Source organism: Accipiter gentilis, chromosome 21 (genome assembly GCF_929443795.1).
Source record: "Accipiter gentilis chromosome 21, bAccGen1.1, whole genome shotgun sequence".
In the NCBI taxonomy this organism is placed as follows: domain Eukaryota; kingdom Metazoa; phylum Chordata; class Aves; order Accipitriformes; family Accipitridae; genus Astur; species Astur gentilis.
Window position 1 is genome coordinate 3,828,306 of NC_064900.1, and position 26,955 is coordinate 3,855,260.

Below are 26,955 nucleotides of genomic sequence, written 5' to 3' on the forward strand. Positions count from 1 at the left end.
ACCAGGCACATCAGAACATGCATTAAATGCCTACCAAGGCAGGCTACAGCATAAGCCATTACAGCTTTGAACAAATCATGCTCAGTAGAGACAGGTGCTTTCTTCTGGCCAGTTAGCCATTTTGCTTCCCAGGGCACTTGCCTCCTGGCTGACTTTGGCAGTTCAGCACAGCTGATTTCCTGGGGTCTCACAGTTCTAGACTCCGAAAATATGTTTCTTTTCACACTGTACTTCGACTGATACGCAAAAACTACTTGATGATTGGTACCAGCCTAACCAGAATATCTCTGAGTGCCCAGGGTCTAGCATCTGGAATATTTCTGGAAACTTGATTTCAGCCCTTTAAAGAAAGTTTTGCCTATTAGACTCATTGCCATCTAGAACAGTTTATGCACTCTCTCATCATAAATATTTAATATTTTTGAATCATGCTTCAAACATTTGAAGCATTTTCTCTCCTTATGACACGTGTTATACACACAAATCTTAACAAGCTGAGATGAATTTACGTAGCTAGTTTTAAAAGGAAAAATTGCTCACTTTGCAATTTTGTTTCTATTGTTTTGAAAAACATTGAAAAATGAAGAAATGAATGTTAGTGTCCCTTTACAAAAAAGACATTTCGTTTCACATTTCTTAAAGACCCCTTGCTTCAGAAGGCTTTCAGACTGCTCTCTGAACTAGAAGTTATGTGGCCACATTACTAATACCACAAATCACACCAGTCTTGAACATTACAGAACAGTGAGGAAAAGATGAAAACTTGCCCCAATATTCAATTCTTAGGATCTTTTGACATTGGTCTTTTACTTGGAGAGATACATACAAGTTGCATGGGTACTACTTACACTGACATATCATTTGGCTAATGAGATACCCCAAGAAACATGATTCTTTGGAATTAAGTCAGAAACCCTGGAAAGGAGCGACTGATATGATCAGAAGTAAAGGGCAGAATCCAAAGACAAAAGTTGAAATCCAAACCTTTCTAACAAGATTTCCTTAAGATTTTAGGAAGGCTGCTGCTTATCTTTTTTGCAAGTTAGCTTCTCTGGCTTCAAAAATTGAGACTCACACACGGCATGAGTGTAACCTACTGGCAACCATCAAATTCTTAGGCTGTAGGATACTGTATTTACCAATTTTTATCACATACTCCAGAAACAAGAGGAAATATTTACCTTTCTTTTTAGGAAGAAACATGACAATAAGACAAGCCAATCCTCCCAGGAACAGAAATGCACTCAATGTTCGCTTCCGACCAAACCTGATGTGCAAGGATAACAAAGCTTTATTCTGCATTAGATCTGTAGTTTGCAGAGCAATGAGTCCTCTAAATTCACGTTGTCTCTTTATTTGCAGTTGGAAATTCTGAATGTCATCTCCCACAAACACTTCCTCTCACACTTTTTAAACAAGTTTCTATTGCACTCTTAAAATGAGCACCAAGAAGCCTTTATGCAGTGGCTGACAATTTCTAGGATTTTTGATTTGCTTCCCGCTGTGTGTGCACATTTGTAAAGCTCCTCAGGAGACACGTAGAGAAGAGATTGGGAGGTGAATTCTACAAAAAGTGAAAGACATTGTCCAGAGTATCATGGCTCACGAAAAGGCTAAATATCTGAATCAACAACTCTGCTCACACACTAGTGCGCACAGCAACTATTACACAAAAACCACACGATAGCTTCAGCTGAATTTAGTTGCAATAGTTTTGACATAACAGTGAGAATGGGGATTACAAGACAGAGGTGGGAAGAACGCCATCTTGTGTTAGCATGGAGTCAGCACAGCTAGGTTCTACTGATCCAGGAGCTCAGCCTCAACTCTGAGCCAAATTGAAATGGCTCATCAATGAAGTGAGCTACTGAGAACAAGTTAAACTGTTACTTGAAATAAAGCTATATCAATGGCACTTTCAAACTGAAGAAGGAAGCCCCACACGACAGAGAGAAGCTAGGAGATGCAATGTACAGGAAACTTATCTTTGAGAAAAATTGTCACAAAACAAAACCCTGAATGGGTAAATAAATTTCATACTTACCATTTTTGGTTAATCAAGTAAATACATATTGGGTATGCTGGGATTTCTATCAGCCCTGAAAGGGCTAAATTGGCATAAATACTTCCACCCAAGTCACCCACATTAAGAGTAAGACCATAGTAAACCAAACTGCACACAAACCTGCAAAAGACAGAAAAAGAGTAAAATCAGAGCTGCTGCTTTGCCTGCCAAATCACAGCACTGGTCTGGCACAATACACTATAAACTATATTTAGTGTTGCAGAAGACAGGTCTAAAATGTTTCTCTACAAGTGCATGATGCTTTCTAGGCAAGTAAACCATTTTGTCTCTCCACAGACCCAATTCCAGACTTACAACTCAGTTAAACTTAAGAATACACTTAAGAAGAATGTGCATAAACCAGAATAAAGTTAAAATATGATCATGATTCTATTATTTGACTTGAGGAATGATGTCTTTGTCCTTTTTGGTTTTACCAGGTTTCACTTTCATCCATACTTTTCCAATTATGTGCAAACCCTTTCTCAAACAGTTCAGACACTTCCACTTTCTTTTAATTTCTACACCCTGGTCCAGTTTTATTCACTCTCCAATTCTGATTTTTTACTTTTCTTTTGTAACCCTGACTGGATGTCATCTTTACAGAGGGGAAAGGAACAGGTCACTAATTCATTCTGCAGGAAATCAGCAGTTCTCATTTAAGGAACAGGAAAAAAAAGACTATTCTGCAATAAGCATTTGGAAAAGCAACAGGAAAACAGCTCTATGTTGTCTGCTGACAAAATAATGCCATTTGTTTTTTTCTTAATCAATACATCTTCCCCAAATATGTGCATTATAAAAGCAACTGTATGAACAGTAACTCCAGAGGACTCATGTACTACATCATATATAAGGTTTATTTCAAAGTAGCAGCAAAAGACTCAGGGCTAGCAGAACTATCTGAAACAAAACAGGCACTTTTGGCATTAAATTTCTGCTAGTGACTAGAGGTAGCATCGTGGGTTCCTGCTCCTTACTAGCTAGCACTGGCAGCACCTTCTCTTAAGAAAATAAACACACTCATTAGACAAGGTAGACCACCCACCTGCTAATGGGCTCCTTACACAGAAAACAAAGAATAATCCATGTGACTGAAAGTACTGACACAGCACTGGGCCAAAGAAGAGGACAGCATGACTAATCTCAGCAGCCTTTGAGGGTCAGAAAGGAAGAAGTAGTTCTGAACTATTTTGAGACTCAAAAAGCACGACAAATGCAAAGGTAACACACCTCAGAACTAGACTGTAAAAATGGCTTCATGTTAGAAATGCATTAAGGAAATATAATACAAGGATCATTTTTAGGTAGTGTCCCTAATAATAGAGGCTGAGACAAAGTACTATCTGCAGGATGAGCCAATTATCAGCAACATGTTCTCTCAAAGACTTAAAAAGAGGCAACAGTAGTAGCACCGCTGGGCCTACAAAGTATTTCAAGTACCAGGTAAACATCATGATCAAGGTGCGTCCCAAGAGAATCTTATATCGGAACAGATCCAAGAAGCTGCCCGCCTCTCTGGAGCTCCTCTCTGCTGGGAGTTTTAATGAAAAAGTGCACTTCTGCTTGCGGTTCCTCTTTGCAATGAGGTAGAGGGCATCTTCTGCTTCATTCAGCCGGCCTTGTGAATAAAGCCAGCGGGGAGACTCTGGAATGAATCTGAAAAACACACATACATAAACAGGCAGCTTTAGGGCTTTTCTTTTCTATGAGGTTGGACTTGTCTATGAAAATAAGGCTGAAATACACTTCAGTATAACAAAATTTCTCAAACAACCCTTCAGGTATAAAATTCACTTACTAAACAGAGGCAAAGCATTTTGAAAGGAAAGGGAACGTAAGCCACATGTAATTTAGATACCAAGAAATTACAGAGTACATACATAAATACACACACATACATACACAATACTACAAGTTGCAGTATCATTAGGACCCTGTCTTCAGAGAATTCAGAATTAAGGATGCACCATATTACTAAAGGTAACACAGGATGTTTTTGTAACACCAACTAGTTGTCTTCCATTCCTCATTTTCCAACTTTTTCCCCAAATGCTCTCCTGCAGACGGAAAGACAGAGGCTGTGCAAAGGTCATGCTCTTGCTCCCCATGTGTACTGTTCATTTGGTAGGCCTATAATGCCAACACAGCGTAAAAAACAAATCTTCTATTACTTTCAGATTCCCAGAACTAATTTAAACTTCAGTCTTTTGCCAGAAGCTTTTTAAGATTTTTGCCTCTGACCAGAAGTGACATTTTTCCTTTAAATTTAAAGGAAGTGATTCTATGCTTTTATAAAAAAAGAGCTTAGAAAGGAACATGTTTTCTTCCCCATAATAAAATAAATCTGGTAGCATTTTCTGCACAGAGTAATTTTTAAGCAATGTGGGAAGGAGGCAGTGTGAAATTTGAAATAAAAAATATCTTTTCTTACAGTAAGATAGGCCTCTGAACACAGCTCTGAAGTGCCAAGCACAAAGCACTTCAAAAACTTGTACATATTGATCTGAAAGCTAAAATTTTTCTCCAAAGGCCCCAAACGCCATTAAGTTTTGAAATATCAGAAGTGTCACCTCTGCCTTCCACCTCATGAACAGCCTCTAAGACCTCTCCCTGAGTTCTGATGCTTCCTTCAAAAGGATGTGTTGACTCTTTAGCAAAGAACTTTTTGAATAAAGTTAGTTACTGAAGTTAAATAGATGTCAGAAGGAAAAAAAGCCTTAAGTTTGAACAGCAGCTGAAGTTATTTTCTTCTTTTAAGTTACTGAGATTTTGCTGTCAGGAAGTATGCAAGAAGAGCACACTGCATCATATAGCTTTCAGTGCTGAAGTCCACAAACACAAAACCCCTACTATCTTAATGTCCTGGTTTCAGCTGGGATAGAGTTAATTGTCTTCCTAGTAGCTGGTACAGTGCTATGTTTTTGAGCTAGGTATGAGAAGAATGGTGATAACACTAATGTTTTCAGTTGTTGCTAAGTAATGTTTAATCTAAAAACTCAAGGATTTTTCAGCTTCTGATGCCCAGCCAGCAAGAAGGCTGGAGGGGCACAAGAAGTTGGGAGGGGACACGGCCAGGGCAGCTGACCCAAAGTGGCTACTGGGGTATTCCATACCATGGGATGTCATGCCCAGTATGTAAACCGGGGGAGTGGGGGCAGGGGGGATCGCCACTCAGGGACTAACTGAGCATCAATCGGCAGGTAGTAAGCAATTGCACTGTGCATCATTTGTATATTCCAATCCTTTTATTATTACTGTTGTCATTTTATTAGTGTTACCATTATTAGTTTCTTCTTTTCTGTTCTATTAAACCATTCTTATCTCAACCCATGAGTTTTATTTCTTTTCCCTGTTTTTTTTCCCATCCCACTGGGAAGGGGGGAAGTGAGTGTGTGGCTGCATGGTGCTTAGTTGCTGGCTGGGGTTAAACCATGACACTTAATAAAGCAGCCTTCTTCCTATTCTTTCCTAATCACATTTGAAAAATAAAAGGAAGCTGCCCATTTTTTCTTTTGCATGTCACCTTTAAGACTTATATGCAAGCAATTTTGATGTTGTTCCTTCTGTGTAAGCACAATTGTAAGAGAAACATCATGTTATCACATAACCACAAAAACATTTTTGTATCTTTCAACATGTATAGACAGTGTCTTGTATCATACCAGACAACAGTTTAGATCATCTACGTATATCAGTTAAAGACCAGGATGGGCTTCTACGCCATTCTAGAGACTGTTCCCATCTACAGTAATAATGCATATACAATACAATGTATACTTACATTTTCAAATACTGCAGCACTGCTATTTAAAGAAAGCACAGAGCATGGGGTGGTAGAGGTACCTTAGTTACACCATTTAATGCCATCCTACAAAGGCACCTTGACTTAGTTTGGTTTGCTCATTGGGGTTTTGGGGTTGGGGTTTTTTTTCTTTCTTTCTTATTTTTGACATCTTTCTTGATGAAACTCAGTTTGAAAAATAACTTACAGAGAGAGAAGAAAGACGATTGTTCCTTCCAGGTTAACCACAACAGCCAGAGTTCTCCAGGAACGAATGAAGTACCCTAATAAAGCATACTGGGCAATTCCCACAGCAAAGAACAAGCCACCAATAGATCCTAACATACAATTAAAAAACAAAACAAAACATTATGACACCTTTAAGGGACATTAAATCTCAACACATGGGATCAGACAAAAACTAACACTTCATTAAGAAAAATTCACTGAGCGATACAGGCAAAACCACAGCTATTCAATGAAAGAATAGTCTGTCCTTTACCCATGCAGGACAGAAGTATTACATCTAATTGCAAAGATCAATACAAGTCCAAAGCCCCATAAACAATTAAGTCTTACAATTACAAATATAAATTTTTTAGCTTTCTATGTGTAAAAATAAATACTACAAACCATTGAAAAACTGGTATTTTTAGGAATGTATAGTATTCATTTGTAGTTCATGATTTGCAAGATACTCTGTTTTAAAACAGTCTCAGCATAGCCCTTCTTTGGCACTTGTCACAGACTGGATAAGTCAGGCCCCAGAGCTGTTAACAGTACAATTTATAGGCACGTCTGAAAGACAGCTTCAACACTAGCAACCAAGACAGTTAAGAGTGTCTGGATCTTTTGTTCTAAATTCTAAGGTTGATTACCACATGGGACAATTTATTTTTTTTTTTTTTTTTTAAACACGAACAACAGTTGTCTCATTTTCCCATTATATAAAACCACTTTTGATTTCTTTTGAAGAACTGCCAGGAATGAAAGAATTGATATTTAGCACACAAACACTAAGCTCTGTTTAGCAGAGTCCAAAATTCCAATGGATAGAGCTCAGCAATCATGAACCTTGGATTAGTAGTTAGCTGCGTAACATTCACAGGGGATGTTTCAACAGGACCTTTGTCAACTTGAGTGATGCAGAAAACTGAATGGCCCCAAGCCATCTACTGTGCTTGCCTAAGGTTTGTATTAAACAAAGCCAGGCTCAAAGACTGTGGTCACACAGATGCTCAAGCAGTTAAATTCACAACTGCTATGGTGTTAGCTGTGGTGTGTCAAGCAGTACGAGACTGAAATTTATAAATTCTGACGATAAAGACACTGGCACTCAAACTTTACCTGCTAATGCCCAGTAGGCAGTACCCACACACTCATTCAGTAGAACAAAGGCCACCAGTGACATCCCACCATTCATCATCCCTACCAAGAAGCGAGAGATGGCAAAGAATTCATACGAGGGTGAAAATCCATTTGCAATGGCAAACAAGATGTCAAGAGCAAAACCTGGAAAACAAGGCCAAAGGTTTCATTTCAGAAGAGTACTTCAGTTAAAACAGAAGCATTTATCAGTATCTTTACTTGATGTTCAGTGGTATCTGTCCCAAGCAATCACACTCAACAACTACAACACAGGTTTGAGCAGAAATTTAAGTACTTAAAGTCAGTATCATAAAAGGGGAGACAAAAGGAGTGGTTTCTGATACATAATTTGCAGTACCAAACCTTCAAATTCAGTTCACGGCAGACAATTTTTTCATATACTCAGAATTACTGTCTGGCTCCAGTTAAGATGGCTTGATATTTAACCCCATACAGAAGCCACAGATTAAATCATATGATTAAATAGAATCATAGAATCGTTTAGGTTGGAAAAGACCTTTAAGACTGAGTCCAACAGTCAACCATGCCCCCTAAACCATGTCCCTAAGACCACATCTACACATCTTTTAGATATCTCCAGGGATGGTGACTCAACCACTTCCCTGGGCAGCCTGTTCTAATGCCTGACAACCCTTTCAGTAAAGAAATTTTTTCCAATATCCAATCTAAACCTCCCCTGGCACAACTTGAGACCATTTCCTCTTGTCCTATCACTAAGAGACCAGCACCCACCTCACTACACCCTCCTTTCAGGTAGTTGTAGAGAGCAGTAAGGTCTCCCTTCAGCCTCCTTTTCTCCAGGTTAAACACCCCAGTTCCCTCAGCAGCTCCTCATAAGATTTGTGCTCCAGGTCACTCACCAGCTTCGTTGCCCTTCTCTGGACATGCTCTAGCACCTCAACATCTTCCCTGTAGCGAGGGCCCCCAAACTGAACACAGGACTCAAGGTGCAGCCTCACCAGTGCCCAGTATAGGGGAACAATCACCTCCCTGCTCCTGCTGGCCACACTTTCTGATGCAGGCCAGGATGCCATTGGCCTTCTTGGCCACCTGGGCACACTGCCAGCTCATATTCAGCTGGCTGCCAACCAGCACCCCCACGTCTTTCTCTGCCGGGCAGCTTTCCAGCCACTCTTCCCCAAGCCCGTAGTGCTGCATGGGGTTGTTGTGACCCAAGTGCAGGACCCGGCACTTGGCCTTGTTGAACCTCATACGGTTATCCTTGGCCCGTTGATCCAGCCTGTCCAGATCCCTCTGTAAAGCCTTCCTACCCTCAAGCAGATCAATACTACCTCCCCAACTTGGTGTCATCTCAAACTCACTGAGGGTACACTCAATCCCCTCGTCCAGATCATTGATGAAGATATTAAAGAGAACTGGGTATCTCCCCTCATTCTTAGAAAATAGTCTATACAAACTAGAGAAGAGAAATGTTACCAGGGACAGTACATGGGGACTTTGCACTGCATAGCAGGCCCACCTTTGTCTGCTTTGAATGAGGTTGTTACTTTAAAAAAATAATCCATTTTTTAATTCTACATGCTCATCCATTGACAGACAACTTCATAAATACATACACAAAATTTGAAGTTCCAAGTGTTGTCTGATCTGGGGACAGTGAAAAAGCTTGTGAGCTTTAAAACACGATAAGGATCACAAATACATAAAAATATAAGTCATGCTGACAGGAGATAAAGTGTGCAACAAATTCCTAGCAGGTTACTAGGAATATTAATTGCAACACATGGAGATCCCATGAGCATGACATGCATGAGTGTAAGTCCTTATGGTATGATTCCTAAATCCAGAACACCTCCCAGATATTCAGATGGTGATTGAATAGTCAAATATTAATTTCTTGTCCCTACTTCTATTCCTGAAGTATACCAGAAGGACAAAAAAAATAATTAAAAAAATCACAGCACATGATTCACTGCTGCATATCAAGCTCTCAGCAGAAACCGGGCTCTTGCCACAGATCTTCAGAGACACAACACCTCCACTTCATTCATTTTGTTAGATGGCAGAGTTTACCTGTGAGATAGACTTTCTTCCTCCCAAACCGATCTGAGAGCTGGCCAAAGGAGATTGCTCCCACAAACACACCACTGAAGTAGAAAGAACTGGCAGCACTGACTTTGTATGATGTGTTGCCAATTAAAAACCACTGGATGGAGGAAAAAAAAAGAAAAGGCTAATTAACCAGAATCCAAACAGTTCAGCAGTTCACCAACAGCTAATAGTTGGAGGAGGATAGCATACTTTAAGGAAAATCAAACTTTGCATAAATCTCCTAAGCATCACGTTCAGTCAGGCATCAGACAGTCACCAAAACAAAACTGCTGTCTCTGACTCACCAGGTGGTACTAACCAATTACGCAGTTCCTCCAAATCGCATGCAGTCTTTGATTCTGAAACCAAGGACAGATCCCTCAGAATATTGTAATTTTTGCAGCCTTCTCCCACTCTCCCTTTTATTGCCTTTTCTCACATAAATCTACTAGCATAAATACACTCAGTCCTACCTCCTGACCTATGTTGCCCCAGTGTGTGGGCACACTACGCAAAAATAAAAATTGCGGTTTACGTCCAAAGATAACCCTGCATATGTTCCTCCTTATGAACTGTCTTGTCACTGAGAAACACTTTGGTAGCATTAGACAGGTTTTCTGGTATTGCAAATACTCATATTTTTCACAGTGTAATTTGTGTCATTTCCAGTTCTTCCCAATTCCAAATACAAACCTGATCTTCATATGTTTGCTTCTTACAGAATTAACGTCTCAGGTTGAACCTGACAGGAGAGTCTTTCCCCCACAAAACTGTAGAATGAAAATATGCCACGTTCTCACTGTTCAAAAGTGATTTCCTTTTCTATTTTAAAAACTCCACATCTTCTGTTCTTCAATTTTCTACTCCTCTTGCACCCTGAGATAATGTTTCCTTTTAGTGATACCCAACTTTTCTTCCTGTGCTGGTAAGCTGGTGATTATGTCATTATCCCTGCAATAACACTCTAATCTTCTCCTCATAATCTTCTCTTCCTCTACCAAAATCCCATTAGATATCCTTTCTAGCAAAGCTTATATTATTTCAAAGCTCAGTTATAAACTACCTCACCATGAGAACAGAGCCATGCAATTAAACCTCACCAAGATTAGGGAGCTAACAAAACAAAATCATTCAGAAGCTCCAAGAACATAACTTGCTTACTCTCAGTATATGCTTCATTTTGAATTGTCACTTTAATGATGAGGTGTTTACTGATACAGTAGGTAATGTGCCCATAAAGCAACAAGACTAGCAAAATTCAATTCTAAAACTAACCATGTGACAACAAATCAGTTTTTGAAGCTTCTCTAGATTTTAAAAACAATTCCCAGAAAAATACATTTGTATAATAACAGCATATGAGATTAATTTTGTCTTGAAATAACATGGTCAGTTTGTTTTATACAAGCTACAAGAATCATGCCCTAACTTTTGGTATAAACATTAAAGAAACTGCCAACACTGAAACTCAGTGACATTAGATGCCTTCTGAATCATTCAGGGATTAAGGGATAATTTGGTTGCAAAGCAAAATTTGTTCTGCAAATTAATCTCAACAGCTAAGGCGGCCTCTAAAGGGCTTCCACATAAAGCATATTACATGTATATGCTTGATATTCATAAATCAAGCTTTTTACATTAGAATATTTTCCAGTGTAAATTTGCAATGGTCATATTATTAGTAAATGATGCCACAAGTTAAGCATTACTCCTCCTCAAATACAGAAAAAGCTTCTTTACACATCAGTAATGAAATTAGATAGTGACGAGATATACCCCAATAAGTGTGATCTCACTAACATCTTTATATTTAGCACATAACTCAACTTCCAAATATACCACACATTCAGCTAAAATTTTGAAAAAAACTATTTTAACAGTGGGAAACGGGAGAGGTAACAAGACTTTTATACACATGGGCCTTTACTGAGAAGTATGTTAAAGAACTACAAAGCAGAATCTACACAAGTTAACTTGGGATTTTTTTTTTTCAGTTTTGTACTTTAAGTAAACTTTGTTCTTTACCTGCATTTCATATTCATTCAACTAAAATGCTTAAGAATCTTTATAAAATTTATGTCCTAAAACATCGCTAGGCTCCACACACATCTGACTTGTCAAGTTTAAAAGAATAAAAGAATATTGGAAAAATTAAAAAGCAGAAAAGAAAAACACAGAGACAGTTTGAAAACCTTACTGAGCTTTAAATTATGCTAAAAAGAAAATCCACCATCCATTACGATTTTAATTTAAATAGTGGCAGAAGTACTCATATCCTCTTTATTACCAGAATAAGAAGCAATGCCTGTTGTACACAACTGTTTGGTACTATTCCAAAGCTGGCAGATTTTATTAATATGCTTATAACCAATAAAGTGCTTTACAGGGCTAATTCAGATAGCATTAATGCCTCCAGACAATAGCCATGAATTATCAAGTGGTACTACACTTCACTCAACTGTACAGCTCTAAATTCAGGTCTTGTAACAGATGCACTCAGATAGGGCTCTTCCACAGAAGAATCTGACATTAACAGATTCTGAAAGCCCCAGGAAGAGCAGGTGTTGCACAGTGCAGAGTCTGGAATCATTTCTGTAGGGACTGTGGCTAGACCATGAAAGAAGACACTTAGAGAACACAGAGGCCACACCACCACACCAATAAAGCTAAAAGTTGTTTTGGGATAGAACAGAGAGTTGCTTTGTCCACCTGACTCCCTACTGCCCATGTCTTCCCTCATACCTGGAGTTGCAAAGACTGCAGAAGCCAGTTCCTCTCTAGTTCCTCCACTGCTTGCTAACTGCATGATGGATGCACTACATGCATTTGACCTTAGCAAGGGAATCACAAGAGGTGGCCAGAAAGAGGTCAGAGTCCATAAAGGATTTTGAGTACATTAGTACAACAAATAGCATGATTCCAGCTCCGTTGTGGAACCAGGCTACAGGATCCAATATATAACTTCCACATGAAGAAGGTTAGAAGTTTTGGAGCAGAAGTTTGGTCAAGATCTGCATAAAAAAAGCTATTTTTCTTGCCAGTAAAGATATGAATAGATTACCTGTTCCCTACCTGGAGGCAGCACCTGTTTCATTTGCTAATCAAAACATGCATTGGTATGGAAGAAAAAAGCAGTATAACCAGGCCTCTGCAACCAACCCAATAAGATTTATTACTCAACACAAGGCAACGAAGCACATTTCAGACTTACCTCTGAGACTATTGATGTGAAGCTGCTGCTGAAGTGTATGTGCTTATGCACCTCACTGCCATTGGCAGTCAGAAGCCATTCCCCAAAAGCTCTCTGCTCACTCACTGACTGGTTGCTATGGCTCCGATTAGCTGAGAGTTCTTGGAGATCCCAGTGGTAAGGAGGAGTTGCGCCCACCAATGCGATGAGGATGGCTTCAGTGGCCACATAGAGCTGGCATGAAAGACAAAAACAAAGATGCTAAACATACATCCAAGCAATGTTTCCTCTGCAGCCGAATCAAATCAGTATTAAAAAATACTCATATTTTATATTCACCTTCTACCACTACAAGATGCCATGTATAGCTCCCATCTACCAAATATCACACGCTAAAGAACCATAACTTCAAGACGGTGGTTCTTGCACTTTCGATATGTTGATTATTTGAGAGAAAAAAGTTCCTCTCCTGACACCCTTCCCTCAGTCAGAGGCCCCCCAACTCTCACACATAGTAAGTACACCTCCTAGATGCATGAAAAGTTGTTAGTAACACTAAGGAGACAAAATAAAACTATCCATTAATGCAAGTATATTATTCTACTATATCCCCTCCTTCCACCTGTGTTGTTCATTCTTCTACTTGGATATTTGGAATAAATTTCCTCCTCACTGTTTCATATCTAATCTTTCCCAGTTTCACCAAAATCAATTCTTTCCTATTTTTTAATCTTCTGTGAACCTGTTTTACTCTTAAAAAAAAAGATAAAGGTACACATGTGAACATACATATGCATTTTTTAGATATCTACACATTTATACAGACACACAAGCTCTAAATACCACAATTAACAGCTGGCTTTGTTTAGGAAAGAATAAATACAACTGCTGGAAACCCAGACATTTCAAGCCTGGTCTAGAGCTGGGTCACTGCTGCTTGCTCAGAAGAACATTCACAGGCCACTGCTTTGACAGGCTACATTACAACTCCATCTTAAAACCCAGTGGTTTTAGACCTGTCTGAACATAGAAGAAGTGCCACGAGTTCAGCAACAGAAGACAGATGAGAACATCTTCTGAGACAAAAGGAGTTGCCGGCAACAACACAAAGACACCCCCCACCCCACCCCAAATAACAATGCCTCTTGTCACAAGCCCTCACTGAAGAACAGTAACTCAGGACAGTAGCTCCTGACAAAAAATTCTGTTGCTTCTCCTGGCTACTACTACCTCCATTAAAAAAACCCTCAGCCATGCCACTCCGATCCTCAAACCCCACTTGAGCTACCTCCTGAATACAGCCCCTGCTCTGCTCCCAGCACCTCCTCCGTATGTTCTTGGGAAAAATGTACCAGCAGGAAGCGTGTTCTCTCAGAAAGCTGCTATATAAATAATTCTCAAAACTGGGAAGACCATAGATGGGCACAAAAAAAATGTCTGAGGACCTCTGAATTCCCATGCAAGCAACACCACATAATCCTATTCTGTTCAACAGCTGAGCAGAGTTACACCCAGGTCTGAATGAGAATTACTACTAAATTAACACAGAGACCCCCGAGTTATTACCTGAAAGTATGTCCTTTCCATCAGCTCCTTTTTGCATTCTACATCATCAACTGCTACTGTAGTGGCAGAAGGTAAATATTTCAAAAAAATCATTCTCTTCCCATTTTTTAATATAGAATTATTGAATGTCAAAAGGAATTTGGAAGAAAAACACAATCTGTTAAGTATGTTATTATTTAAACTAAATAACAACTTCTAGATAGATAATGGTGAAAGTAAAAGACTTTGTCTGCAAAAGAAGGCAATGACTAAGATTACATGGGTAAAGAGGCGTTACAAAGATGAGTGGCCATGTTGCTAGGGCTGTATGGATACAGTACTCTCGAGAACAGTTTGAAATTACTGAGAAATGAGAATTACAGGTCACGATCTGTGGTGCATCCCTGTATTCCAACTCTCTCAGACAATCCATGTCAGGACTAAGTGATAACATCTTCGCTTTTGTCTTGTGAAATAATAAACATATTTTTGAAGTAGTTCAGGAAATGAAATCCTCAAGGCATTTAGTTTAGAGAAAGAAAGCATAACACTTTTCATTTTTGCTGTAGGTGAAACACACCCCAGCTACAGAAAACTAAATCAAAAAATAAGTGATTGCAGGCACACAAAGAAACACTACAGATATTTTTTCAATAAAAAAATCCAGCCTTAAGCATCCTAGTGGCTGCAGCAAGCAAGGATATAACAAAGATAGAAACACTTTCAATTGATCTGTTGAATGAGAAAAATGTATGAAGATGGAGACATGTTTTATGTTATCAAATAGTATTGTTCTATACTTAAGTTCACTGGAGTCACTGCTGCCACAAGACTGTTTTTCCTAGTGATCATCTGCCTTGTACTTTGGCTAACAGGCATGGTAAACCTTCTTCATTTCATTCCAAAATCAAAACAAAACCAACACTCACAAAACACCCCCCAAAATTTATACTTCTGAAGACCAGAAATATTTTCTAGAAGTAGTCTTAAATATGAAGTGCAAACTTAAAGACATTCAGAATACAGTTTTTAACATTCAAATAAAAGGCAGGGGTTTCTGTTAATGAATCTGGAGATTCCCCCTCTAAGAATTCAAAATGCTTGCACTTAGCAATCATAGTTGTGTGGGCTGGTAATCAATATAAAATGCTACCAAATTAGAATAGAAATATTATATAAAACAACTTTATAAGGTATAAAATGGCTACTTTATACACACCATGGCAAGCAAAGCATTTAATTTTTCACTTGTTCTACAACCCATATAGCGCAAGTCAAGTCAAATTTATGTCATTTAATGTATACCTTCTATTCATTAAAGATTTTTAATTGGCTCTGCATGGATGTTAACAGTTCCCCACCAAATTCCCTGCACTGATCTGTATTAATCAAGATGAACACCAAGCACAGGGGGAGGAGGCAGCAGCTCATAGTCACTGATGATGAAATGCTGAGAGTTTTGTTAGTTTGGTTTAGGTTAAAATTTTATAGTTGTCTAGATTAGAAGTCCATGGTGTAAGGAACTTTATTAAAAGGCAACATGCTAATAACCTGTAAACTTTCGCTTTCTCTGGTAAGTAGAAGGAGTTTTAGTCAGCCATTTATAGCTATTTCATTAACAGATTTTGAAATTAAGCTAAAATTGACATTTTAAAGTTAGTATTAATAGAAATATCTGGAATGTCTTGACCAGTTTTGTTGGAAGTAATTTATTATGAAAATAACACCAAGAAAAATGTAGAATCTCTAATAAGACTAGCAAGGGAGGGAGAGGAAGAACTTAAACAGTTACATTTATGTGTAATGAAACTACACAAAAATAATTTAAGAAACTCTTTTAGACCTCATAATTTACCCATTATGAAGCACAAATGAAAAACAAAAACAATACTTAAATTCTACTAGGAAGTGCTTTCAACCTTTTTAATCAGCTCATTAGCAACACAACCAGCCTGATTATTCTAGACAAGTATCAGCTGAAGCATTCACTGCTGAACAAAATAATGAGTAAGCCACTAACTGCTGACCTTTCAAACACAGAAACATTAAAACTACACCTTGAGGAAAGATAGAAATTAAGGAAGAACCTGGCTCTGGCAGAAGCCTACAGTTAAGAGATGGTAACATTTTAGGATTAGAGTTATTTTTTTCCTGAACCCATGACAAGCAGCTGAAAAGCTGGAGGGCCACCTTATTTTTGAAAGTCTGATGATCTCATCTGCTCCAAGTTATTTCAAAAGGGTGATCTGCCTTTAAAGTCACATGATTCCCCCCCCCCCCCCAAGTCTTGTGTGGGAAAGCCCTAAAACATCTTTCTGCTGCAAAATTTTTACCTGCTGCTAACAACACACTCTTCTAGCAAAGTATCTTCCCCCTCTTGGTAGCGCAATGAGAGAATACCTTAAGACAGAAGGAAAGGCTATGTTGTAGTTACAAAGCGAAGACCCATCATGGGCAGAACACAATGTCACCTCTCAGACACTTAAACCCAGCCCCACTCTGATAGGAAATATTCCCCATGAAGAATGTAACCACTGTTGATTATTATCTGTGCAATGAGAAAGTCAACACATATTTTGAAAGAACTTAGGACTTCTGTAGAGAAACTGAGAAACCTACCCAATTCAGAGGTGTTCAACCTTACAGTGTAGGCCTCCAGAATCCACAGAAAAAGGTCCAAAGTCTGCCCAAGCCCATACACAGCTTTATCCTAGAATTCTTCAACACTGAAATCTAACACTGTACATCAAACCGCAACTCTCAGAGCCTCATTTCCTACAGGTTTGTGGAAAACATCCCCCTAGCTTCCCCTTCTTCTCTGTTCCAAACATCCAAACACACACATCAACTGTTTCATGCTCAGTATCATTTCGGCAGGCAATGGCATCAGTAGAGGTTTGGTGCTCCTTCTGCTCAGACCAGCCAGGCAGCACATGTGCAGATTAGTCAAGCAACTGCTGCCACCAAACAGCACACACACACAGACAGGGCCTGCTTTACTTCCCGTCAGCACAGGCAAACGTTTGAGTCTCAAGAGCAAATAACTTCATTACACAGGTTTTCTGCAAAGGTGGTCCAAAGAGCCAACTCCTGTGTGCACACCTCTGCCTGACAGGGCCATGGGAACCCTGCACACACCTTGTACCTGTACTCCTGCCTACCTAATGATGACAAAACTGGTGATAGCGTTGGTGATAGGGCTGCAGGATACATACCTAGGCTCTCACCTCCTCAGCTCAAGTTGCTTTAATAATTATTTTGTAGTCTATCATGAGAAAAATAAATCTACCCTTTTTCTGCCCACAAGCAGAAGTGATCTTTATCAGCAAAACTTAGGGAAGTAGTTTCAGCTCTGCACTTTTGTCACTAGTACCATTCTAGAGATCCAGTATTTCTAGGTAAATTGATACCATTTGAGATTTCTCAGTTATTGTCAGTGAACCCAAGACTGCTTGTCAGTCTGCTTGTAACTGAGAGCAAAGCAGCAGGTGGAATGCAGAGGGTGAGAAAGGAAAGCCAAGACAAAGTTCCACAAAGTGTTCTCCAAGAACAAAACAATATTCTTCACACAAGATCACATGAGTGAATTTAACTCTGTGAGTATGCATACGTCATTAAATTGTGTCAACAGCACAAGATTCTTCTACCTCTTCCACCACCCCATTCTCCCAAATACCAGAATACACAAATAAGAAAACTTACCATCAAGAGACAGGCTGCTATTACTTCCTGCAAGCTGGATTTCTCCACAGTGCTACAGATAGAGATAATGAGCTTGCTGTTAAGTCAGCTGTCAGCTTTGTATTGAAGCAAAATCTTGCAAGACAATTATCTACACAGTTTGCTCTGGGACAGATGAAACAATTTACAGGATTGAAAAGAGTTCAGTAGGATTCCTCTATGGTGGTATACCAGGCTCTTGAATAAATTAACACCTAGCGTGCTACCTACCACAGAAACATTAAAAATGACCACAAGTACGGGTTTTTTTTCTTCAAAATAACGTTAAGAGGTACAGGCAATGCACATGGTACTATAGAGATCTGGAATTTGCTAGAGACCTACAATGTAGCCAGGTGCTACAATGCTTCTGGCACATTACTAAGTACACCACCCAGAGAAAAAGACTCACAGCCTTGCCCTACAAAGCATCAAGTTCAGTGGCAGAAATTAACAGAAGTTTTACTATATGTTTAAAGAGCTGGCAGAGCAGCTGACTGCATGCTGGTAGACTGAAAACAAGTCCAGAACCACTTCAGGCAGTATAGCCTAAAGCATTTGCATTTTTGTAGTATGCTGGACTATGTGCAACACTTAGAGGCAAACATACTTATCTAGCACATACTCATATAAAAGGGCTGCGACAGGACTTGCCACTGCTACGACTGGATCACCCTGAGCAAGGGAAATGAAGTCACCTTCACATCATAGGTTGACAGGCCTCTCAACATGAATAACGAAGCTGGAAGTATTATTTTTATACCTTTAAAAACAGAAGGCAGACAGAAAGCTTACGTGCCTTATTAAAATACCTACACATAAACTTCCAGTTCCTCTCTGCCAAAAATGCTCACACACTGGTACGTTAGAGCACCAAGCCAATAAACAAGAACCAAAATTAATGAAAAAGCACTATAAATACTACCTGTGCTTGAACAGGAATATTCAAGAAAGTTAAATTACATTAGCGTGCAATCAAATGCCAAGACTCCTCAGCTGAACACCAGCTATACAGTTTCATCAATACCACATCAGAAGTGCCACTCCATTCTTCTTATGTGAAGGACTTACAGGAGAACAAAAAAGTGCCAGAAGTTCCTATTCCAGTATATGAATATACTACAAACCATCTCAATAGCCTTACAGGATAACATGAAGAAAAAGTCAGCAGCTGCTGGTAAAAAAAAAAAAGAAACACAGAAGCATGATTATTCTTTTGTCTGCATTTCATCTTTGTCCCTCTTTTTCTCCATATCTTCCAGCCTGCTTTGGCTATCAACACATCTGAGTCACAGCCAGCATAAGAGATCAAAGTTCACACCTTAGCACACTGGTTTGGGACACTGCCAAAGAACACTGGGTAAGCATCTTTGGTCTCGCAGAGGGAGTTCTGCTAAGACTATGAGAAGAGCTCATTCTAGGCTGTGCCTGGACTTCCTCACTACCAAATGACTAAAGCAGTTAACTTGGTAAAAAGATGCAATAAAAGCATACACTGATTACTTCAGAAGCTTCTGCTATTTGAGTATCCACACTAAAAGACACTGCTGACATATGTATAAGCTGCTTTCATTCATTTATTCATTTTAAGGACTTGCCTGAGGATAAGCAATTGGATCTACTTGTGTTTTGTTGTTTGGTTGGTTTGGGGTTTTTTTAATTTAAAAAAAAAATCTTGGGTTTACTGCTATTTCAGAGCAACATCATGGTCCACAACTGAAAGAACAGTTTTCTAATTTTGTGGTGGAACTTGCTAAATCAGCAACCAATCAACTTACAGCCTACAGACCGCAGAAGTCCCCAAATTACTTCTTAATGTTCTGGGAAAAATCATTAAGAAACACAATGCTGTCAGCAGTCTTAAATTTACTGCACAAGGATTCCACATCTTCAGTGGGACACCTGTAGGAGGTCTGCAAATCGAAAGAGATTGAAGAGCTCTGGTCTTTCTCTCTCTATTCTTTAAGACACCAATAACTGAACAGCATACCACAAACAGAAAGCTGGAATAAGCTATACATACAATTCTCTTCAGCTTTCTTAACCTGAGGATCTCAAAAGCTTCATTGTGCCTTACAAGGCAAATAATCGTAACACCCTTTCCCCAACAAACCCACCAGGATTAGGAAAATGACCAGTGAACACAAACACAAATGTTTAACCAGGTTAAGTCCCAAACTTAGAGATCATATTGTAAACAGACAAGACCTAGAAAACAGATGCTATTGCTCCAGAGGGACTTCAGTCCCACCGGGCTGGTACCTGCAAAAAAGCAAGCAGAGGTTTTATTTAACACAAACAATGGACATGAAGCACTACATTACCTATAAATAGAAGTACATATATTAACTACACCAGTTAAACAAAAAAAGGCACTTGAGAGCACAAAACTTTATTTGGGTCAGAAATAAAGAGGAACAACCATGTGCAAGTTGGAAACAATTATTCTGAGTTCAATTACACATCTGCAAGTTCTATCACCTGAGAGAAAAGGAAATGAGAGTCTCTAAAATGGAGGAAGTGTCAGTGAGGAGAGCCTTGATGATGTGGTTTGCTACTGGAAAAATACAGGTAATTTATTGCCTACAAAACACGGGAAGTTAGAGACTGCGTGTACACGTGGGCAGGGAAGAAGGAAAGGGAGATGATGTGTCATAATACAAATATTCTTAATCCATCCTGTCCAGTAGAATTATGCCTGTGAACTCCCAGGCTCATCTTCTGAAGGTGCTCAGAGGACAGACTGGCTAGATGGATTGTTTCAACAGTTTGCCAGGCTTAAAGCCATCTTGATTAATAGTAGAAGATGGGATTGCTTCAGCTTCCACTGAATCCAAATACCATCCCATTGCACAAAATATTCAATGTAACAAAAAAGTTATTGTTATTAATATGAAAATATCTCCCCATGTTTTACCCACATTCCATATAAAGATGCCAATCACCACTGACACAGTGCCTCCCAGGCACCTTCCACTCCCAGTTGTTAAAAAGACATCGCAAAAGCAAGGCATTCAGCCACAGCTAAAGAGCCCCAGAGCACTGCACTCTACACAGCATGTAACCTTCACTATTTTAGAAGAAGTTTCATTTTTTCGGTTTGTTGTTGGTTTTTTTTAAATAGGCAGAACAATCTGCTGCCTTCCCTCCGTTACTGGGCCTTCAGATTATCTACTTCTCCGTGCTTCTCCCAAAACTCATGCTTCTTGCTATGCCCATCAGCAATAATTCTGTTAAGGTCTTTACAACAGCACATTGAACAGGCATCTTCTAGGACTAAACTGCACAGAAACTGAAGTCAGCCTTGTAAGTTAAATTGCAAAAGCTGACTAGATGTGTTATATGGATACACACAGAACATGTGGTTTCAGAGTCAGAGCAAATGTAGTAATCATTAGAAGAGCAAGAAGACCTAGCAATTGTGAAAGACACTCAGAACCACCTAAATATGAGCTCAACTACATGTATTTTGTAGTTCAGATGCAGCTAAAGAAGGGAAGGTCTAAAAGCTACAGCTCATGTTTCTTCTCCACCTCAAGTTTGCTCTGACCATACTTTTCCCCTGCATACAAGCATAAATTTAAAGCTTAGCTATATGGATGATGCACTGGTTTGGATTAAGACACAGCATAATTTTGAGAGAAGATGGAGATGTAGGCAGCTGATAAGGTATTCATGACCCCCTCCATTCAGGATTATTTTTGGAAAAAATGGTAGTAAGTTAGCTACTTAAAATTAATCAGTGAGTAAGCAGTTATTAGAATCTAGACTTCTGTGTTATATCCGAGAGTTAAGGACCCCACTGCTAATGAAGCATGTCACAACTCAGCATTGTTATTTCATGTTTTCTGCAGAATATAGCATGACTGCAGCTGATGCAGACATTATGTTTTCAAAGTTATAACTGTAATATCAGAAAAGATAAGTGATTGTTTCTTTTAAGGAACAGTTAAGGATCTGAAAGGAGTAATTACAGACAGACCAACCACACTGGGTCTTGACTATATTTCTGATTCTTCTGGCAGCTATGTTTTATTTACAGGCCATTAAAGGACCAAGGAGTATTGGTTAGCATCCAAATCATTGAAGTGAAATGTAACATGCAACCAAAGAACTACCTTTTTTTCCCTTAAAAGATTCCTCCCACCCAACTGGAGCAAATGGTTAGGATTGGTCTTCACTTATAAGTTACACCAACTTTCAGGTAGAAATATTCTTAGCTAAATAAGTAGCAGCATATCTTTCCATGTGATTAGTTTACATACTTACACCCACCTAGTTAGCCTTCCCAAGCAGGAATAAGCTATATCAGAACAAGGAATTATATTCAGTGATGCAACTACTCTAAAAGCCTTCATCACTTCTACAAGGAAAGCAACACCATCCTTTAGCATAAGCACGTTCCGAGTAAGATACAATGCACAAAAAGCTGTGGGAATAAGCAGCTTACCTCAAGAAGTAAACATTTGGGCCCCTACTTTTTATGTTTGTATTCATGCCTCATTTGAAACCACCCTTCCACCTAAGTGGCTGCACACATTTGACACACACTGTAACTGCTTTCTTGAGAACCACAGGGACTTAGAAGTCTTACTTCTCCCACAGACATAAAGAAAAAAGCCTACAAGGAAAGCAAGAACATCTGCTGGGAATCTTACAGGGCAGGGAAAGCAGAAAGTTTAAGCTCAGTACATTAGCATCAGAGATGAAAGGACTTGACAGATCAAAGACAAAAATAGGTTTCACCCATGTGGTATTCTTATCTTTAAGAACATAGGAATATTTTTTTTATACCAATAGGCCTATGTGAAAATACAAGCCAACTGAGGGAGCACATAGGAAGGGACAGGGAAATAAGCAATAAAATGGAATAACGAGTCCATGGCAAAGCCAGTGACATAGACTAACAGGACTTCTCATTCTGCAGTGTCTGGCTGCATCTAATCCACTAAAGGAGCCCATGACTACCTAATTCTACATCACACACATCAGATACATTACTTACCTTTGGGTCCATCCTCCAAAGACTGATGATAAACCAGACAAAAGACTTAACACCAGTTGTGGAACCTGCCTTCAGTCTTGCTCTTGCACATCCCAGTGACACATTATGTATCTTGGCACCAATAAAGGAACACAGAGAGCAATCAACCACCCAAGCAGTAACCAGTTGTGTAAGTCTAAATCTATTCACAGACTGAAAGACAACAAGCTTCACATCTAAATCCTTTACAAACTCCTGCGCCTGCATGATCTGAAGCAAAGAAAATATATCAGTCAGGGGATGATGCTCACTGGTGAAGTTCAAGAACTAAGAAAACATGAGAAGAAAAAAAAACACAGAGCTGCAAACCTGGTACTCTTTTTCTTTAGTTACTCTGAATTAGTTCCAGGATTTGTAAAGATCGTTCTGTTTACTTCACCCATGAGAAATGCAAGTTAATCCATTAAAAAGAAAACAAACAAACAAAAGCATTACAGAACAGCTGACCCATACTACTTAAAACTCAGGGAATACAGAGCACTTGTCATCGTTGCAGTTCATTCCAGAACATGACCAGCACTGGAAGAAAAAATAACTATTGCTTCCTTAATCCGTCGTCTTCAGCGAGCATACAAATTTTCCAGCCAGTCAGCCAGTAGAACAAGCTCTAAGCAATATCCAATTTTAAAGGATTAATCAGCTAAATAGCTTTGCAACCAAGTACAGAATTCCCAACTGACAGGACTAGGCATCTGAATTGTCTTTGGTCATCTCACAAAGCTTCTTAATACTTCTGTCATTCCCCTAGCTGCCAGGAGAAGACATCTTCGGTCTCATGGCTCATGACTGGAAGTTCTTGATTACCACAAAATAGTGGCCAGCAGACCCAGGAGGACACTTAAGTTCCCCTCTTCCCTCCTGCAGCTGGTAAGTTTCCACAATGGCCATAAGCCAGAATTTGTCAGCCTAGCTGAATTCACTACAATTAAGTTTTTGAAGCATTAACATGGAGTAAACCAAAGTTCTGCCAGATTCAAACTATATGCCTAGGTCTAACTGTGAAGCTGCACATTGTCCTCATCTCCCCTCCCCACCCCCATAGGAATAGGCACAAAGATGAAGCAAAGCTGGAGCTAAAGACTACAAACCTCATTACAAAACACATCACTTGGTCATGCAGTCTCTGAATGGTATTATAGCACTCCACTGTTACTTTGGACTCCATTTTCATCACAAAACATGAGAGTTGCAGGTTTGTATCACAGAATACAAACCTGACTACCCAAAATCATAGAATCATTTAGGTTGGAAAAGACCTTCAAGATCATCGAGTCCAACCATCATCCATGCCCACTAAACCATGTTCTGAGTACCCCGTCTACTTGCTTTTTGAATACCTCCAGGGGTGGCGACTCAACCACTTCCCTGGGCAGCCTATTCCAATGTCTGACAACCCTCTCAGTAAAGAAATTTTTCCTAATATCTAACCTAAATCTCCCTTGCTGCAAATGTAGAGCCTCATCCAAATACCTAATGTAGAGACATTGCCCCTACGTTCTAAGAGTTAAGGCAAATCAAAGTACCATAAGCAGTCATGGCCTCTCAGCTGATTTGATGAGAGCTTCTGCACACAGAGGTATCAGTGACCAGCTGCAGCTTTTCAAACATTTCCACCACAAACAACCTAGAGATCACTAGCCTGGGCCATTAACTGTAGGCTGTGTAGGACTCCCAGCAGAGTCTCTGAACAGAAGTCACTGTCTTCCAGTGCAGCGCGTGGAAATCCCCGTTTAACTTCACCTCAACCAGCCCTCCACCTGACAAACCGCATACTCCCAATTTGCTCACCGAGCGACACAAGGCACAACTTCTCAGATCTCATCAAGCCATCTGCCCCAAATTCACCCCACAGAAGTTCGCTCCGCCTTTGGACGGGGGGTCACCTTTGCCCCAAGGAGCACAGCAAACTGCCGCAAGGCTAAACCCAGAGCAGAAAACCAATTTACAGCCCCCAGCAGAAGACCTCAACCTTCACACCAGGCACCTCCACCCAACCACCTGAGGGGACAACCGCCCACAGCACCCACACTCCGGGGTGGGCGCACACACACACACACACACACCCCTCCCGGCATTGCTTCCCTCACAGAACTTGGGAAAAGGGACGGGAGGGGAGGCGGCCTCTCACCTGGAGGAGCACGGCCAGCAGGACGCACAGATACACCTGGTAGGGCCCCATCTGCCCCACCAGCGGGAACGCCTCCTCCACCTCCATCCCTCTCCCCGCCCGCCGAGTAGCTCCTACGAGGGACCGCCGAGCAGCGCATCCCCGGCCCGGGGCGGGGAGCAACGGCCGGGCCCTCGCCGAGGAGGATGAGGAGGAGGAAGATGAGGAGAAGGAGGAGGAGAAGGAGGAAAGGGCGGGAGGCGCGAGGCGGCGCTCATGCGCAGGCGCCGGGGAGGGGCCCGCCCGGGGAGGGCGCGCCCGCCAGGGAAGCGGAAACGCAGCGGCCGGCGTGGTGCCGTTAACGAGCGCCGGCGCACGCGCATCTTCCCGGTTTAAATAGCGGGGGGGAATTGGGCGGGAGGGGGGCTCGTCCGTTCCTCTGGTTGTCATTGGCCGTCAGCGGGGAAGAGAGGGGTCTGCGAGGGGTCTGGGGGGGGGGGAGGGGGTGAGAGGACTTGAGGAGGTTTGCGAGGGGTGTGTGAGGGGTCTGTGAGGGGTCCGTGACAGCACTGCGGAGGGTCTGTGAGTGGGACGTGAGGTGGGGTGTGAGGGGGTCTGTGAGGGGTGTGTGACAGCACTGCGGAGGGTCTGTGAGGGGTTAGCAAGGGGGGCGTGAGGTGGGGGGGTGTGTGAGAGGACTTGAGGTGTGTGAGGGGTCTGTGAGGGGTGTGAGACAGCACTGCTGGGGGTCTGTGAGGGGTTAGGGAGGGGGCCGTGAGGGGGGCTGTGTGTGAGAGGATTTGAGGGGGTCTGTGAGGGGTCTGTGAGGGGTGTGAGACAGCACTGCTGGGGTCTGTGAGGGGTTAGGGAGGGGGGCGTGGGGGGGGGTGAGGGGGTGGGGGGGTGTGTGTGTGAGAGGACTTCAGGGGGTCTGTGAGGGATCTGTGACAGCACTGCTGGGGATCTGTGAGGGGGGCATGAGTTGGGGGGGGGGGGGTGAGAGGACTTGAGGGGGTCTGTGAGGGATCTGTGCGGGGTGTCAGGGAAGCAGCGTGGAGGTGCCTTGGGCGGCTGGGTCGCTCGCAGCGAGCGGGCGCAGGACTGGGGAGGTGGGTGCTAGGCAGAGGGGGTGGTGTTCCTCATGAGGTGCAGCAGCTCTGGTCATAGTTTGGAAGGGGAGGGGGAAAGAGGTATTGCCCCTGGACCCTTGGTTAGACCAAGGCAACGTGCTAGCCCCAACAGGCTTGGCCAGAAGGCTGCTGTGGGTCCACGCTAGCGAGGTGGTTCTGGGTTTTGTGGCATTCTCCATGCAGCAGCTTAGCTCTGATCCAGTTTCGTCAGAAGAGCACAGCTAAGTTACAGTCTGGGCTCGGTGGGTTTGCACCTTCATTGAACAGCGTCAGCCCTGTGCCTGGGAAGCTGTACCCACATAGCACACCCTGCTTAAACTCTGTCAATTCATGCAGGACCCCTAAATGCTGACATACCTCAGCTGTGGAATATTCTGTAATTATACTTCATAGCGTATCTGCTGGTAGTTGAAAAAAAGCAAATTTGGTGTGAGACTTTGGTGTAGGTGCCTCTAGAGTTCAGTTCTGGACCTACACAAATCTTGCTGTTCTTGATTTAATGCCCAGTGAGGACATGCCTCTCTCCATTACAGCAGTCTTCATAAAACTGTAGTTGTAGTGTGTTTTATGAAAAGTATTTGCCATTTATTCAGAGAGCCTTCATTGTGAACGTGTGGTAGAAGTTCTCACTTAGAAGTAATGGGGCTGGTTTGTGAAGGAACGTGAAGGGGAGGGAGATTAATACATGTGTGAAATAATAATATTCATGTAAAGTGGCAATGAGCTTTTCACAGTCCATTTTCATTCCGCCTTTACAATAAAGCTCCAAGAACATGAAACAACCTAGATTGTTGAGACTTTTTTACCAGGTACCAAAAAGCAGCAGCAACATCTTTATGCTTGTGGCTTTTCTTGTATGAACAACAGCTCGAGAGAAAGGAAGAGAGTTGTGTCATGAGGTGTGACCTTTAGGACCATGGCAGGAGCCT

The 26,955-nt window shown here is 41.1% G+C and overlaps 1 protein-coding gene across 2 annotated transcripts in view; it reads right to left on the reverse strand.

Moving 5' to 3' along the window:
- Nucleotides 1-25,112, reverse strand: part of SLC22A15 (solute carrier family 22 member 15) — a 42,364-nt gene extending 17,252 nt beyond the window's left edge. Inside the window, exons 1-8 of one of the 2 annotated variants that reach the window (XM_049824754.1) lie at nt 24,918-25,112; nt 12,502-12,714; nt 9,273-9,405; nt 7,197-7,361; nt 6,058-6,187; nt 3,509-3,724; nt 2,045-2,185; nt 1,182-1,267 (exon numbers count right to left, since the gene is read on the reverse strand). In XM_049824754.1, the coding sequence (XP_049680711.1) occupies nt 1,182-1,267; nt 2,045-2,185; nt 3,509-3,724; nt 6,058-6,187; nt 7,197-7,361; nt 9,273-9,405; nt 12,502-12,714; nt 24,918-25,004 (1,171 nt within the window). In that variant the 5' untranslated portion in view covers nt 25,005-25,112. Of the gene's footprint in view, nt 1-1,181; nt 1,268-2,044; nt 2,186-3,508; nt 3,725-6,057; nt 6,188-7,196; nt 7,362-9,272; nt 9,406-12,501; nt 12,715-17,727; nt 17,843-24,917 lie in introns of those variants that run through there. The other variant, XM_049824755.1, reaches the window with a different exon arrangement.
- Nucleotides 25,113-26,955: the final 1,843 nt, after the last annotated feature.